At 39.4% G+C, this 16,459-nt stretch overlaps 2 protein-coding genes across 6 annotated transcripts in view; both read left to right on the forward strand.

Moving 5' to 3' along the window:
• Positions 1-8,407, forward strand: part of esamb (endothelial cell adhesion molecule b) — a 42,175-nt gene extending 33,768 nt beyond the window's left edge. For 3 of the 4 annotated variants that reach the window (XM_053646577.1, XM_053646578.1, XM_053646581.1), the window contains 6 exons: positions 1,424-1,625; positions 2,430-2,585; positions 4,550-4,594; positions 6,042-6,164; positions 6,260-6,389; positions 6,993-8,407. In XM_053646577.1, the coding sequence (XP_053502552.1) occupies positions 1,424-1,625; positions 2,430-2,585; positions 4,550-4,594; positions 6,042-6,164; positions 6,260-6,389; positions 6,993-7,413 (1,077 nt within the window). In that variant the 3' untranslated portion in view covers positions 7,414-8,407. The remainder of the gene's footprint in view (positions 1-1,423; positions 1,626-2,429; positions 2,586-4,549; positions 4,595-6,041; positions 6,165-6,259; positions 6,390-6,992) is intronic. The other variant, XM_053646580.1, reaches the window with a different exon arrangement.
• LOC128621096 (V-set and immunoglobulin domain-containing protein 2-like) lies at positions 7,367-16,365 on the forward strand. 2 transcript variants are annotated; one of them, XM_053646585.1, is made up of 8 exons: positions 7,367-7,506; positions 8,547-8,682; positions 9,815-9,978; positions 12,254-12,458; positions 12,656-12,814; positions 14,325-14,444; positions 14,524-14,659; positions 14,734-16,365. In XM_053646585.1, exons 2-8 carry the CDS (start codon positions 8,631-8,633, stop codon positions 14,849-14,851), a joined length of 954 nt encoding a protein of 317 aa, XP_053502560.1. In that variant the 5' UTR covers positions 7,367-7,506; positions 8,547-8,630; the 3' UTR covers positions 14,852-16,365. The 2 variants fall into 2 exon arrangements, with proteins under 2 accessions (XP_053502560.1, XP_053502559.1); XM_053646584.1 differs by lacking the exon at positions 7,367-7,506 and adding an exon at positions 7,777-7,898.
• Positions 16,366-16,459: the final 94 nt, after the last annotated feature.

Raw genomic sequence — 16,459 nt, forward strand, 5'->3', positions numbered from 1 at the left:
GCTCATGTACAAATCATTCTGAACCGATTCTTTTTAACAAATTGCTTGAACTGGTTCACAAGGCGATGTTAGTGTTATTGGTTTCAGAATTCTAGTACAATTCTAACCATTTAAACCAGTCAAATTGTAGCACAAAAGCATGATATTAAAAGCTGAAATATAAAAATATAGTAGTCACATTTCACAAACCTTGGGTTTGTGGATTTTTTGTTGCTTGAGAGCCAGAGTCTTAAACTCCTGAATCGAAATCGTATCGAAATGGGAAAGCTCCTTGTATTCAGAAAGATAAAAAGAATGGATGTACTTCAGTATTGGGTAGAGATGCACCGATGTATTGGCCGTTAATCGGTACCGGCCAATAAAGGCTATTTTTCCCGCTATGGGCCATCGGCCGATAGTTTAAAACATCCGCTGGTCAGGGCCGTTTATATCTTGTCAATCAAAAGAGGGCGGGAAAACACATGGATTTTGTGCTGTGTGTAAAGAAGATGTCTCTTGTGTGGAATGACGACAAAACTGCAGTTTGTAATCTCTAATCTCTGCACTGATAAAATTTTACACTGGACGCTGCAGCAGTGAAGCAGGAGTTTCGGCATCGAGTTTAAATTTTGTTTACTGAATTAAAGTGCCAGTTCACTGTTGAAAGATTTAAATTAAGATGAGTTGATTAAAAAAAAAGTATATATTGCACAGAAAATTATATGTGTAGAGTAGTATATTTCATATCCAGTTAATGTTAATATATAAAAAAGTTGATATTATATATTACCAGTTTGATGTCAGTGATGAAGTAGAAATGCTTTTGTTTGTGGAGAGTGAATGTGAGACTAAAAGGAGGTTTTTTAGAATTCAGTCAATGTTAATATGAATTAATAACATTCAATAAGTTAATAATCTTACTTTAATGTTCACAATTTAGTTCATGTGTTAATGTTAATTAGAGTAATGTGTGTTCTGTTTATGAGACCAGTTACTGTGAAACAACTTGTTCAAATGGAGAGAATAAAGTTTTTATTTCATTTCTTTCAGAATTGTGGAATTAACTATTATTCATTTAAAAGAAGGAATAAAAGGCAGAAATATCGGTATCGGTAGCTATCACTCTGAATAATCGGTTATCTGTATCAGCTGAGAAAGTTGGTATCGGTGCATCTCTAGTATTGGGTGTTCAGCTAAATAGTTATTAAATGGGAATGAATAAATGAATTGTCTTTTAGACACTCCTACAGAGCAACTTACAACATCAGTTAGTTACATACAAATACTGATCTTTCTTTGCCCACAGAGTGAATGCTAGAATGGTGATACTGGTTTGGTCAAATGCCCAACATACAGTACCCAATAATGACTTACATATAGAGATGGTAAATGGTGGTTGTCTGCCCACTGGTAAATTACTGATTTGTGTGCTGTGCTACTGTAGATCATCTCCTATTCCTCAGGAGAGATCGGGATTGGAAGTTCTGAATTCAGAAAACGTGTTGGCTTTGTAGTGTCCATGCCCTCCAGCAACCTTTCCATCTACATCAACAACACGCAGGAGTCCGACTCTGGGCGTTACCTCTGCAACGTCATCATTCCTGGAGCACCAGGTCTCTCTGGGGAGCTGCAACTCAATGTCAAAGGTGAGTACAGTGAATGTCTTGTCTCAGCCCATGAAAAAATATTTGATATTTTTAGCTTTAATAGCTTTAATATTGGCTAATTCACAGTTTTCTGCCTCATAAAAGCGGCATCTGTTGCACCTAAGTGCCATAATACCAGCAGTGTGCTACTGTAGGTGCACATGCCCATCGTAGGCACTTTCAGCAGTGGACAGGGGTCAGCATGGGCACTGTGACCGGTCTGCGACTATGCAGCCCCATACACAGCAAGCTGTGATGCACTGTGTGTTCTGACTCCTTTCTGTCATAGCCAGCATTAACGTTTTCAGCAATTTGTGCTACAGTAGCTCTTTTGTGGGATTGGACCAGACACTCTAGCCTTCACTCCCCACACATATCAGTGACCCTTGGTCGCCCATGACCCTGTTGCTGGTTCACCGGTTGTCCTTCCTTGGACCACATTTGGTAGCTACTAACCACTGCATACCAGGAACACCCCAAAAGAGCTGCTGTTTTGGAGATGTTCTGACCCAGTCGTCTAACCATCACAATTTGGTCCTCATCAAAGTCGTTTAGATCCTTACACTTGCCCATTTTTCCTGCTTCCAACACATCAACTTCAAGAAGTGACTGTTCACTTGCTGCCTAATATACCCGACCCCTTCATGGGTGCCATTGTAACGAGATAATCAGTGTTTTTTACTCACCTCTCAGTGGCTTTAATGTTAAACATGGCATTATAATTACAAGTACCATAAAATGAGTTACTTGTTAATCGTCATGTTTGATAAGCTTTGGGTTTGTTTATTATCTCTGCTCTTTCAGTCCCTCCCTCCACTCCAGTGTGCTCTATGACTGGGGATCCTGTACTGACTGGGAATGTGACCCTAAGCTGCAAGTCCAGCTATGGCAAACCTGTCCCTCAGTACAAGTGGACCAAGGCTGCTCCTCTCTCTGAGATCTACTTCCCGCCAATGCAGAGTGAGTGTGTGTAAAATACATGTAAAATACATTTACATGTTTTAAGATGTTTTCTTCTTGTTTGGTCACAACACGATACATTCAACATACACATCAACATCTCAGATAACAGAACATAATTACCATTATATTACCTAATATACAAATATTTTACCTTAAGCGGAAATGGAGACTCAGTTGTAAGTTTCATTACAGTGGAGGTAGAAATAGCAGCTGGATGCAGTTCAGGGTGCATTAAACGGAGTTGTTCAATTGTGATGTATAATAAATAATAGCATTGCTATATAATGATGACAGTATTAATAAATAATAATATATGTAATAAATTGTCATCAGTATTAGTATTTAATAATAATATTTAAACATGCCTAATAATAATAATAATAACAATAATAATAATATGCAAGTATCTAATGTAGGAATTATTTGCAATAACATTTAGTGCAAGATTACTTGTTACTGGCAGACCAGCATAGTAGTGATCACTGAATGCTGCCTAGCCAGCCTGGTTAATAACTGGAAATTACCAGTGGAAAGATTGGTTATCAGGGACCACAATCGCTTTCCAGATGGAAGTTTGTGGAATAGGTCATTAGAAGGGTGAGGGGTGTCACCGACCATTTTTCCTGCTTGCATCTTATTTGATATACGTACAATACCAGTGAAAAGTTTAGGCACGCTCAATCTTAATTTATTTATTTTCCCCACATTTTATAATAACAATAAAGTCATCAAAACTCTGGAGTAACACAAATGGAACTATAGGGATTATGTTGTGATAAAAAAAAAAATCTAAAATAAACCAGAATAATTTAATATTTTATCATCTTCAAAGTAGACGCCCTTTTTGCCTAGAATTTCCAGAAATGTGTTCTTGGCATTTTCTCGACCGATTTCTTGAGGAATTTCCCTGAGATGCTTTTTAAACAGTATTAAAGGAGTTCCCACCTACGCTGCACACTTATTGGCTGCTTTCTGGAATATTTCGCTACATTTAAGTCATCCATTAAAAAATTTTTTATATGTAAATAAAATGTTAGTTTTCTAATGAAAGAAATGAATATGTTGGCACAATTATATTTTTGTCTACAACACCGATTTCAAACATTTAATCATACACCTTCAGATCAAAAGGTTTTTAAGATCATGAGAAACATTTCAGTCACATGTCTCCAAACTTTTGACCGGTAGTGTATGTGTATATTTCTTGGAATCTCTGGTTTGTTTACATGCAAAGCATTTAATCAGTCTGAATAACTTGCACATCCTGACTGTTTATATGTACTTTAAACATGGTGATATTACTAATATTACAAAATACTAAGCGTATACTAAGGGTAACCTGTCCCATTAAAAATCGCATTTTATTAATTCAATTGTTCCAAGTAAACACCACACCTTGACTCATTGATTGATTTATTGGATTTTACTTCATTTTCTACCAAGTTTGGTCACCTGCCAGTTTCCACCCACTAGCTAGCTCTATCCTATCATACGACAGCTACCAACTAGGGAGGGTGAAGGCTAACACATGCTTCCTCCAAGACACACAAAACCAACCAACTGCATCTTTTTTTAACTGCTCCTGGCTGGTAGTAAATGATCCATGGCCTGGTACCATTCTGAGACATTGTAGCTGGAAGTTTGTGCTCTTAAGATACAGAACATGACAAAGTCGTTTCAAGCAAACTGGCAGTGAGAACTCCTACACAGTTGAAAACTAACTCTGTTTAATATCGTAACATCTTACTTAGAAGAAGCCACCTTTGAGTCTTAGGGCTACTCCCTTTTGTGGAACTCAGTCAAACCCTTCGACACTCTGCCTCATACTATTTCATTACGAGAGCTAACATGAAAAAGTAATACCTTGATCAAACAGCACATTCTCTGTTTCCCTGTCTCCCTCACACACACTCATACACAGGCAACCTCTCATCACTTTCTTTTCTTCACTGCTCTCCCAGAGTGGAGGTCATGCCCTCAGCCTATGATTGTGCTCGGCTACCTGGGTAAGGAAGTAGACAGTTAGTTCAAATAGATTGATAACATTAGGTCATATATTCAATGACCACTTTTCTAGGAACCTTCACATGAAATATCAGAATGGGGGGAAATGTGATCTCAATGACGTTGACTGTGGCATGGTTGCCAGAAGACGGTCTGGTTTGAATTTTTCAGAAACTGCTCATCTCCCAAATAGAAAAGAGTTTACACAGAATAGTGTCCTTTTTTTAATTTTTTAATTTTTTTTATGAGAGTGGTCAGAGGAGAATGGCCAGACTGGTTCGAGCGGACAGGAAGTCTACGGTAAATCAGATAACCACTCTTAACTACCGTGGTGTGCAGAAAAGCAGCATGCCCACTGTCGCCTCAGATTCCTGTTTTTGGAGCCCATCCAAGTGAAGGTCCATCATGTTATGCATTCTGAGATGTTTTTCTGCTCACGATGCTTGTAAAGATCTGGTCAGTCTCATCAACAAGGCTTTTCCACCAACAGAACTGCTACTCACTGGATGTTTTACTGGATGAGCTGCATGAATGGTAGAGGCCCAGGAAATCAGTAGTTTCTGAAATACCCAAACCAACCTATCTAGCAAAAACAACCATGCCAGAGATCATATCACATTTTTCCCATTCCGATGAAGGTTTAAGTGAAGCCTCTTGAATCGTATCTGTATGATATTAAGGAATGCTGCTGCTGGCACATGATTGGTTGATTGAATAATTGCATGAACGTGCAGGTGTACAGGTGTTCCTAATAAAGTGGTACAAAAGAAAGTATGACCTAAAGAAGTAATTCAAAGTAATGCTTAACTACCGTAGTAGAGCACCTCCATCTTTTCACTTCAGTACGTCCAATCTACACTATAATGTATAGTTAAACTTGTATTGCATTTTCAGAAATCTGAATGCGTGGCTTTGTTTGTAGATAAAGATTATTATAGAGAACCAGAGGAACAACTAGTAAAACAACGATCACAAAACACTGAAATATTTTTGTTTGAGTGACTCACACTCAGCCATTCTTTTAGCTTATTTGAACTTATTGGCTACTACTCAGGCCAGTCAATGAGGGATGTATCTCAGGGCATTCAGTGAGTGTTATCCCATAATCCCTTACCAAACACCAAAACCTGCTCTGGTAGCTTGGCTGCATTTGTGCAATGTTAATGCACTTCTTCTTAAGGCCTAGTGAAGCAGAATTGTTGTGTGAAGAGTGTTGTTGTTTGATTCCCTTTAGATCCAGTGGTTTTATTTTAATTAGATGATTTGTTTGACTAGAATGATTTTTTTTTTAAAGTATTTATTACATATACATGTACATTATAGTAGACTACTGACATTATTTATATATTTATATTTGTCGTGAATGATTCATTATTTCATCTTGTGAAGATTATGAACTTTAATAACAAGCATGCTGTTCAACGAGTGTGGACGGTGATATCTTTTCAGATGAGAGGCAGGGCACGCTGAGGTTGAGCAACCTGACCAAAAGCATGTCAGGAAAATATGTGTGCAAGGCCAGCAACACAGCCGGGAGCGACAGCTGCCACATCAACTTGGAAGTATCTGTCAGTAAGTACTAACTCAAGCGTAAAGCAGCATCTTGTATGATTACATCTGCTAGATGAGACGAATCTTCCGTAACTGAAATGTGTATTCCTCTGCAGCCAGCAGTGCCTGGCTGATAGCAGGAGCCACTGTGGGTTCAGTTGTGGGGTTCGTGGCCCTCGTCCTGTTACTGGTCTTCATCCTCAGGAGGGAATGTGACACAGAAGAGGAAATGGCCAATGAAATCAAGTGAGTACCAGTTTTGTCTCTCAGTGAAGAGTTTCCCTGGTGGTGTTGTTTCAGTGGTGGTGTGGGTGTTAGTAGGATGGTTTTAACCCACATGTTCTGTTTTACTGTTTAGCAGTGCATCAGAAAAGCATTCACCCTATTGTCTGACGATGGCGTAGCCATCCATGACCGGGAGACAAGGGAGCACAATTGGCCGTGCTTTCTGGGTGGGAGGGATGGCAATCCCCTGTCAATTACCGTCCGTGAGCTCTTTGTATATTAAAGATGGTCGACAGCACTTTCTCCAAATGTGTTAGGCCGCCCTGTGATGCAGCATAAGCAGCAGTTTGAAAATATGTGGTTGGAGGAAGCACATGTTAGCCCTTACCCTCTGCGTTTGGTACCTGTGTGATAGGTGGAGAGCTGGAGAATTGGCAAAGACCAAATTAGGGAGTAAATAGAGGGAATAAACACCCATCTCCTTCACATGTTTGGTGATCTCTTTTTGTCTTAATTGAACGACGGAGAAAAAAGAGGCTGATTGGGGAATGAGGGAAGGACAACATAAAGCATAAACAGATTTTTTTTTTTAAGTATGATGTGTTGTTCTTTAATTCATTGCAGGGAGGATGCTCAGGCTCCAAAGCGGGTTTCCTGGGCTAAAAGTGCTACCGCATCAGACATCATCTCCAAGAATGGGACTCTGTCCTCTATTGCCAACAGCCCTGCTCCTCAGGACCCTTCTCACATGCCTAACAACCACTATCCGTACTCCCCTAATGGCTGTGACTCCATTCTCACCGCATCAGGCGGAACATATCTGTACCCAGGAGAGCCCAATCCTCTCCATGGGCTGCCTGGCTACGTCAACAAGACGCCTGCCCATGCCCAACACCACCAACCAAAGAACAGCTGCACACTCAGGACGGATGGAGCTCAGTCTCAGGCACCATGCCCCACCCCTGTACTCGTCAGATCCATGCCACTCTGTGGCGCTGTGCCTGTCATGGTACCCGCTCAGAAACAGGCCGGTTCGCTCGTCTAGCCGAGTCAAGTCAAATTCTCCAGCTCTTAGCAAGTGGACTGGACTCGATGACTCCATTATACAAGTTCAAGATTTACATTTTTTATATTCAAGGTTAGAGTTTTCTATGTAAAATATTAGTAGTCTGTTTTATAAAGTATATCGTATGGGTTAAGATTAGGATGTTTTTTTCTGTTTGTTTGTTTGTTTCATTTTGCCTAAAACAGTGAATTATATCCTTATGTTTTCAAATTACCTTTAAGTTTTCAAAACTCTCATCAAGACAGTATTTTTCATTCATGTCAGAATTTGACATGGGTGAAAACTCCATTTGATTTGACAGATTCTGTTTCTGTTGTCAGATTTAGATATTTCTCTAATTACCAGAAAAGAACTTGAGGAAAGTAAAGAACATGTGATTTAATGCTGGTATGTAAACAGTTACAGACGTTGATGGATGCAGTTCAGTTCTTGTTAGAGTGATTCGACAACAGTTGTTGCATTAGGTGTGTTCTACTTTAAACGTTACCTTGTGCCTCTTTTTTGCTCAGGAGTTTCTACATTTGACAGCCCAACTCTTTAACAGCCATTGGCAGATCTCTCCGTCTGAACAATAGTTTTTATTTAAAAAGATATTTGTTACTTGGTTTACTGTATATTTTAAGAGAAAGTGAACCCATTCATAAATGCGTTATCCTTTTTCACTTTTTGGTTGGCGCATCAGTTCTCTACTCGGTTTTGTGCAAGTAGATTGGAATTAATATTGCCATAAATAAGTGTAACAGCATTTCTCTTATCTCTTAAATATCTCTGATTTGTGATTGGCTCGTTTTACTCTGGAGCCTTTGTTCCATAATTGTCCACATGGTGGAAGCAAAGTGGTGAAAATATTAACGCCATAGTTCTTTTATGGAAGGGAAAACAAAATTCTCCTATACTCACATTGTGTTTATTTCTTTAACCAACGATTGCGCTCTATAGAATAAACTCAACAATTGTTGAATTTTGAACCGCACGTTTCTGGATTATTATTTGATAGACACCAGTAAGATTTACACTTGTTTTGTTTGTACAGAGTGTTGGTCTTATTTACATACGGTTCCACATCGTGCTTGCCCTGTGCTTACGCACTAACTGTGTTCACTGCTATTTAGTGCCACCCAGGTAGGAGGTGTACAGTATGTTATCTCAGCAAACAACGAGGAAACGAAACCTGTACGTGAGAAACACAACCTGACATGGCTTACACTCGCACATTGTTTGTCTATTGGATTTTGATCCACTGTTTTGGTAAGTAAAAAAAAAACAAAAAAACTTTCACTTCAGTTATGAAGTTTTTTGAATTGTGCTTCCAAACATTTAACCCTCTGTGAAACGTCAGTCTTGAAAGTTAAAGTTTTTGCATAGTGGAATTTTTGTAAATATTGGTATCCGAATTTAATTTCACCTCAACTAAGAACAATTTTTTAGTCTAAAGTCTGCGCTATTCCAAGATCTACAGTATTCATACTTCCCCCAACAGTTTAGAAATATTTTAACTGATTTGTTATGTTTACATAAGTCACCCTGAGTAATTAACGAAAAAGCAGCATAGCCTAATAGCCTAAAACATGGAAAAAAAAATGCTTTAAGAAATAAAATCAGATGGTCTAGCATGCATAAAAACAACGGACAGGTAACAGCTCTACCACATTGCCTGTGTTTTACGTGCAGTTATATCACCGCTGTAGAATTAATGGATCTGATTGGCCGTAAGCTAGCGATAACAGCAGCTCTTACAATGGTGCTACAAGGCACATCACAGGTTTACATTAATGCACTGTTATCATTTCTATAGCAATAACTATAACATATATTTGTGTTTCTTATTAAACAAGGAACCATCATTGAAAACAAGGAATTATCACTGTGTAAGGAGACATTTATTAAACATGGAAGGAGTCTCCAGAGCCAGCACTTTATAACAGCACACGTTTTCCGCTCTTGGAGAACGTTCAGGACAGGGGACTTTTGCACTTTCTGATTTCACTGTAACAAACACTGACACGCTGTTTTATTGGAAAAAACAAAAAAAGAGACGATGGAGAGGGAACAACTGTGTGCAGCTGTTATAACATAAATGCTCGTTTCTCAGACGTCATTAAATGTAATTATAAACTGCTAAAAGTGCGTTTTTCTTGAGTTAAAGAAAATAATAACAAGCATTGGAAAATTGCTGTGGAATAAGCGCTATAGAACATTTCTGGACATGCTGTTATAGGAAAATAAGAATTACCCCGTCACATCACCCCACCATTGATTATTAGGATATAACAGCACACCTTTTAATTATCTGATATTTGTCTAAATAACATCATGGCATTTCCGTGTACTGTAAAAGCTCAGTCACTTCAAAATCTTTCTTCTGTTTGTCCTTGTTCAGATGAAGCCTGGTCCTGGGATGCGGTGGTGGTGAAGAGCTCAGTGTTCGCCGAGTCCGGTTCAGCAGCCGAGCTCTCCTGCAGCTACAACACACATGCTTCACAGGGCTTCACTCTGGAGTGGCGTTATGCTGCTCCCGGTACTCCCGCTGTTCAAGCAAAGAGGGTAAGCATCTAAACTTAGAGCTAACCTTTTCACTAGTCTTAAACATTCACATTATATTAAAAAGCCTTAAGGAGCCTGTGGAATTCTTGATTCTGATTGGCCAGAAGGTGTTGCTACATGCTCTGTAACAGCAGCTCTGACAGCAGTTCTGGAGGCAAGTATGAAACCAGTATACTTCAGTTATACACCGATCAGCCATAACATTAAAACCACTGACAGGTGACGTGAATAACATTGATTATCTCGTTACAATGGCAGAGATCGTGAAGGGGTGGGGTATATTAGGCAGCAACTGAACTGTCAGTTCTTGAAGTCGATGTGTTGGAAGCAGGAAAAATGGGCAAGCGTAAGGATCTGAGCGACTTTGACGAGGGCTGAATTGGGATGGTTAGATGACTGGGTCAGAGCATCTCTAAAACGGCAGGTCTTGTGGGGTGTTGCCTGTAGGTAGTGGTTAGTACCTACCAAAAGTGGTCCAAGCAAGGACAACAAGTGAACCAGTGAAACAAGTGAAAGCGCCTACATTGTCTCAAAGCAGCTTTACAGAAACATATAAACACAGGATACAGATTTTAAATGTGTGAATTTATCCCTATTGAGCAAGCCGGTGGCGATGGTGGCAAGGAAAGACTCTCTAAGATGATATGAGGAAGAAACCTTCAGAAGGGAACCCGTCCTCAAACGGATAGTGTGAAAGTAAAAGAAAGTTCATTATAGTTTTAACATGAAGTCTGTTTGTTGAACTAGTCCACTGTTCACCAAAGGAGAATATAAATGCACTATACACTTATGTGGTGGACACGTAAACGTAGCATAAATGGATTAAAGGAGTCATTTCATGACTTTTAATCTTTTGTTTTTGTTTGGGTGTGTAATGTATCTGTTTGTGCATGTATAAGATCTGCAAAGTCACAAAGCTCATAGTCTCCCCCAAAGGGATTTATTCTATCTGACAGAGAACATTGCTCCAGACCCACCCAAAATGCCTCATACGAAGTCCAGATTTACTTCCGTAATTCCTCTACGTCACGGAGTGCACTATCAGCATTATCCCACCCAAAGGCAGCCACGAAGAAAGAAGTCGAGGATTCAGTGAATTCAGTCGCCATGTCGCAGGGGAGCTGTGTGTTTTGGTGCGAAAGCAAAACCCCTTTGTTTAGCCTTCCGAAAACGGACGAAATTTGGAATCAGTGGTTATTGTTTAGAGCAGTACAACCCAAACGTTTGCTTGTGCACAGCACGTTTTACGGAGGACAGCTTCCTGAACCTGCGCGAGTACAATGCAGGCTACACACAAAGGCTACTCCTGAAAAGTTGGGCGATTCATTTTGCTCAGTTAATCTTGTGCTTCTGAATCAGAACCTGTAAGTGTGTTTGATTATTTTATGAAGTATCTGCTATTGACTGTTCAAATGCAGAGTTTTGTGTTGGCTCAGACCTGCTAGCTAATGTTTGCAGTTTTTTAAGTGTTTGTTTGTATGTTTGTGGTCTGACAGAGACGTTGATTGTAGCTGCTGTTATTGTATCTTGAAACGGTTTATGTCAATCGAATCACAAGAATTTTAGCTTTCCAAAGATGTATAGCATGAATACGTACGTACACACAGAAGCTGTGTACAGCATAGTTAGGACTGCTGGCAGGGCGTGGGAATTTTTTTGAACATTAAAGCATGTCAATCTATTTTATTACACCCAATAAACAAAATAATTCAAGTTTCAAAACGTTTAATAAAATCAATTAGTTTTTTGTGAGGAAACGTACTGTACATATTTAGCATTTTTAGAAGAAGTCTCCAGTGCCAGAACAGAGAGCTTGGCAGCACTGCTAGACTCTGGGTTACTGATCGGAAGGTCGGGGGTTCAAGCCCTGGCGCTGCTAAGCTGCCACTGTTGGGCCTTTGAGCAAGGTCCTTAACCCTTTGTGCTCTAGGGGCGCTGTATCATGGCTGACCCTGCGCTCTGACCCCATCCTCCTGGCATGCCGGGGTATGTGAAGAAAAGAATTTCACTGTTCTATAATGTATACGTGCCCAATAAAGACTCATTATCATGATCCAAAAAGAGTGGCCACTGAGCAAAACACTAACTTGTTTCATGGACCTTCTGCAACATTAAGCCCAACTATTGAGAAATAAAAAGTATGGGGTGTCATCTTTAATTAATTATTTTTTTAATTAAAATGGGAAATTGTTGTTGTATAGGAGGAAGGGAAAAAAACATCACACTTTGGATTGAAACAGTAGCTCCACTTCATATCCTTATTCATTTTGTGCAGGTGTTATACTACAATGGGAAACTATACTGGGTGGACTCTTGGGAGAGCAGAATGGCTTTAGTGCAGAATCCTCCAGTGTCTGGTGTTGCCTCGGTGAAGATCCACAGCGTCCAACCCAGTGACAGCGGACTGTATATATGTGACATTACCAATCCAAACGACTGGCCTGGAAGTGGGCAGGGTCTCATCAACCTGACTGTGCTGGGTAGGAGAACGTCCAACACTGTGAATCAAAGTTGCTAATGATGCCATTAAATAGCGCTGATATGAATAGTTCTGTTGGAGTCATTGAATAATTACGTGGATTAAATTAAGCAACAAATTTTACAAAGCTGATGAAATGTTATTAACTGATACCATTGCCAATAGTGACGTTTCTCATTCCTTACATTTGCTGTTCAGTGGCTCCATCGGTGCCGGTATGTGAGCTAAGTGGCCACACCTACGTGGGGGATGATGTCACACTTACATGCCACAGCTCTCAGGGGGTCCCTACACCTATCTATACCTGGAACCGAGAGAAAGACACAGCCCCTCTGCCCCCCAACAGCATTGTAGCAGGTATGTACCACAACTCATAGATCTCTTTAAGACCAGCTTTGATTGTCAGTGATTACCACTGCACCGCTCTGCTGCTGAACCCCACCCTCAGTCTGAGATAAGGTTCTGTAACTGGAGCACAGCTGTTTGCTCACCAAACATTAAACAGATTTGGGGATTTACTTAAGACTTTCAAGTCACTCTATATTTTCGGAATTTTATCTAATTTGAGAACCAAAAGGGTGCAAGTAATAGTAATAGGTACTTGTTTAGCTGTAGTACAACCTACTATTGTTGGTCTAGAAAGTTTGGCCAGCTGATTGTTTTGTCTGTGAATTTGTTAATGGTTTCAAGTTTCCTGTTTATTTGCCATGTGCACAAAAAGGCAAGGAAAGTTGTACATTGAAATACTTGTTGTGAGGATCAGGTACCGTATAGCAGTGCAACGCAAAAAATATATATACATAAGAAGATGGGGGGAAAGAGAAGAAGAGAGTGGGGCAAAGAGGGAACTGGTACTGTATGTATGTCTAGGAAGTATGTAGGTAAAGTGAAGATCTTAACTGTAAACCCTGGAAGATGTGTAGTTACAGTATGTGAACAAGAGTGGGATCAGACATTTACAAAAAGAGTTTGCCCAGAGCTCCCACCAGTGCAGCTATCTTGCGGCTCACCAGAACCAGAACGAAGTAAGGTTTGTTAACTTTTCAGCTCAGGGAAAGAAAACTTTGACATGACCAGGTTGTGATTATATCAGTTGTGTTGTTACACATTCACTAACACACACAAAAAAATCCAAGAACAAAATAGCACTTCTTCACTGGACAGTGCATCTTGCCATGGCTTAGCCACAAACACAAACCCAGGAAAATGTGTATCCTGGCTGGGTGTGTGCACGTCTTTCCCATTGCATGAATCTAACTGTGAAAGTATAGACATTCTCTGGAGGTTTTCGAATGACTTGATACACTATATATTCAAAAGTATGTGGACACCTGGCCATCACACCCACATGTGGTTCTTCCCCAAACTTTTGCCACTACGTTGGAAGCACACTGTTGTATAGGATGCCTTTAGATTCTGTAGCATTCAAATTTTCCATTACTGGAACTAAAAGGCCCAAACCTGTTCCAGCATGACAGTGCCACTGTGTGCAAAGCAAGCTCCATGAAAACATGGTTCGCCAAGGTTGGTGTGGAAGAACTTGAGTGCACAGAGCCCCATGAACACTTTTGGGATGAACGGGAACCGACCCATCCATCCACCCACCCACCCACCAATCCACCCATCCATCCAGATACTGTATGTGGAGTGTACACCATACAAAACCTAGTGAATGAGATGTTACTATAGAAACAATAATATATTAGAATGAGCTCATTAACATAAACCTTGCAGCTGACACTTTTATCAGGGATGCTGTTACAGAAAATTAATCAACAGCAACCAGATTCGTGGCTGATAAGCACTCTACACTAGAACTGGAAATCTGTAACTAACAGGATACATGTAAATATTTCCTGTGTTGCAGATCAGCGTACTGGTTCTCTTCTCTTGTCCAACCTTTCTACTGTCTTTACTGGAACATACACATGCCGAGCTTCCAACAATCTGGGTGAGGCTGCGTGCAGCATCGCTGTGAAAGTGGCACGTGAGTAGGACGTCACATATTTATCAGTAAAAGTATGTTTAAAGTCTCGTTGCTATATGAGAGCTTTGCTGTTTGACAGACGGCAGCACTGCAGCAGTGGTTGGTGGAGTGTTGATGGGAGTTTTTCTCTTAGTCCTACTCGTTGCAGCAGCGGCTGTTTATTTCTTCTTCTGCTACAAGAAGAGAGCTTGCAGCGGGACAGAGAACAAACTGAGGTGCGTGGTTAAAAAGTGATGATAAACTAATTTATTACTCATGTAATTCTTATTTCTTTTTTTTTCTTCCTCAGTAGGAAGAATGTCGATTCATCAGTGAAGCGCCTGTCAACAGGTCCTCTGCTTTCTGCTCATTTTGATGGTGATCAGCCTCCACAGCTCAGAGTCTCTCACCTCAGCCCACTGGTGTAAAGGTGGACTGCTCATTCATGACTGTACATACACAAATTAATTCAATCAATATGTAACAGTTTTAAATTTCCTAATATACTTTGTTATTTTTGGTGAATATTAAGTATATAAACCCTCCCATTTAGCATTAGGGAACGTATTAAAACATACAAAATAGACGGTAAGATTTTTAGCCCCTTATTACAGTGATACAAGAAACACCTGAAAACTACTCTGATAAAACAGTATTCAATCCAAATGTATATAAAATTCACCTGGTGGAAAAAGTTAATCCACTGATGCAGGGGATGGGATGCAGGAGGTAAAAGAGGTACATTTGCTTTTAGTTGCAATTACTTTTGATTTTCACTGATTTAATCTAGGTGACCTCTACATTCATGAGCCTTGGTGCACATCTGGGAGAAAAAAAAGCCATCTGTTTTCTTTGCCTGATAGGCTTAGGTCTTGATCATCATTTGCAATGTAATTTGTAATGCTGTGTGTAGTAAACTGTTGAATAATATGTGTACTAATCGATTAAAGGAACAACCCAATACTCCTCAGAGGGCATCACAACCCAAAATCCAACTTTGGGTACAACATAAAAACACATCAGCTGTATCATTATCATATGATAATGGGTTATTGTGTGAATTGTAAACTGTTTTTTGTTCCACAGAAAATTTTGCATAAATACTTACTTGGTTTCATATAGTACATGAGACATGGTATCATGTAAAAATGAATTACAATTCACAAGGTTTATTTCTACACATCAATAACCACGACAAATTATAAGTAACAAACCAGCAATTAAGATAGAATCTTATTTTTTTGTCATTTATACTGTGTCGATCATAAAAGAATGAAAAAATAGCATTTATGTATCGAATTTTTTTTATAAGTTTTTTGGGGGGGGATTGTTGCGGCCAAAAATGCTTGATTTTGCTGCGGCGTTTTAAAAAATCTGCGATGCAACTTGAGTTTTTTTTGTGGGTTTTTTTTTTTTTTTTCTGAAAACTTCTTGAATTGGTGAAATTGCAATTGCACGAAACTGTTTCACAGTGATATTTGTTGGTAAATGAGACCTTTTAGCTGTGCTCATGTTCAACGCACTTGAATCGAAGAGGGCTTTGGCTGAATGCGTGTTGTGGTGACATCACATGACACGTCTTGGCCCAAAGCTGCAGAAAATCTGCGATAATTTTGAATATTGCGTTTGCTCGATTTCGCATTAATATCTGTGATCACAAAATTCCCGGTTAATATTCTCAATACATTCAATATTAGAAGCATTGTATGAGTTTTTAACTCAAATATAATTCAGGATTATTCTATGTTTTGGCTTTGGGAGGAGTTGTGTACAGATAGTTACAGGGATTTTGGAAGGAACAAAGTTGCAAAATAGCATAAATTTCAGTCCAACTATAATTCTAATGATATTTTGGTAACCACACCACATGTTGGTGAGTGAATACATCTTTTGACACAGTTTGCTCTGAAAAGTGTTATTAAATTTTGAAAAATATAATCTACCACTTGCTTTTTGTCTTTTATTACCTATCTTCCAGACACAGGTTTAGAGAAACAGAAAATGCCTGTGTCAAGAATTACTTCAAGATGCCTTTT

The sequence above is a fragment of the Ictalurus furcatus genome, chromosome 17, assembly GCF_023375685.1.
Source record: "Ictalurus furcatus strain D&B chromosome 17, Billie_1.0, whole genome shotgun sequence".
Lineage (NCBI taxonomy): Eukaryota > Metazoa > Chordata > Actinopteri > Siluriformes > Ictaluridae > Ictalurus > Ictalurus furcatus.

What these genes read in the sequence shown, in the direction of transcription:
- LOC128621096 (XM_053646585.1), top strand. Translation starts at nt 8,631, where the DNA reads ATGGCTTACACTCGCACATTGTTTGTCTATTGGATTTTGATCCACTGT. An exon ending in CATCAACCTGACTGTGCTGG is followed by an intron (nt 12,459 to 12,655) that starts GTAGGAGAACGT and finishes TTTGCTGTTCAG; the next exon opens with TGGCTCCATCGGTGCCGGTA. An exon ending in CCCCAACAGCATTGTAGCAG is followed by an intron (nt 12,815 to 14,324) that starts GTATGTACCACA and finishes CCTGTGTTGCAG; the next exon opens with ATCAGCGTACTGGTTCTCTT.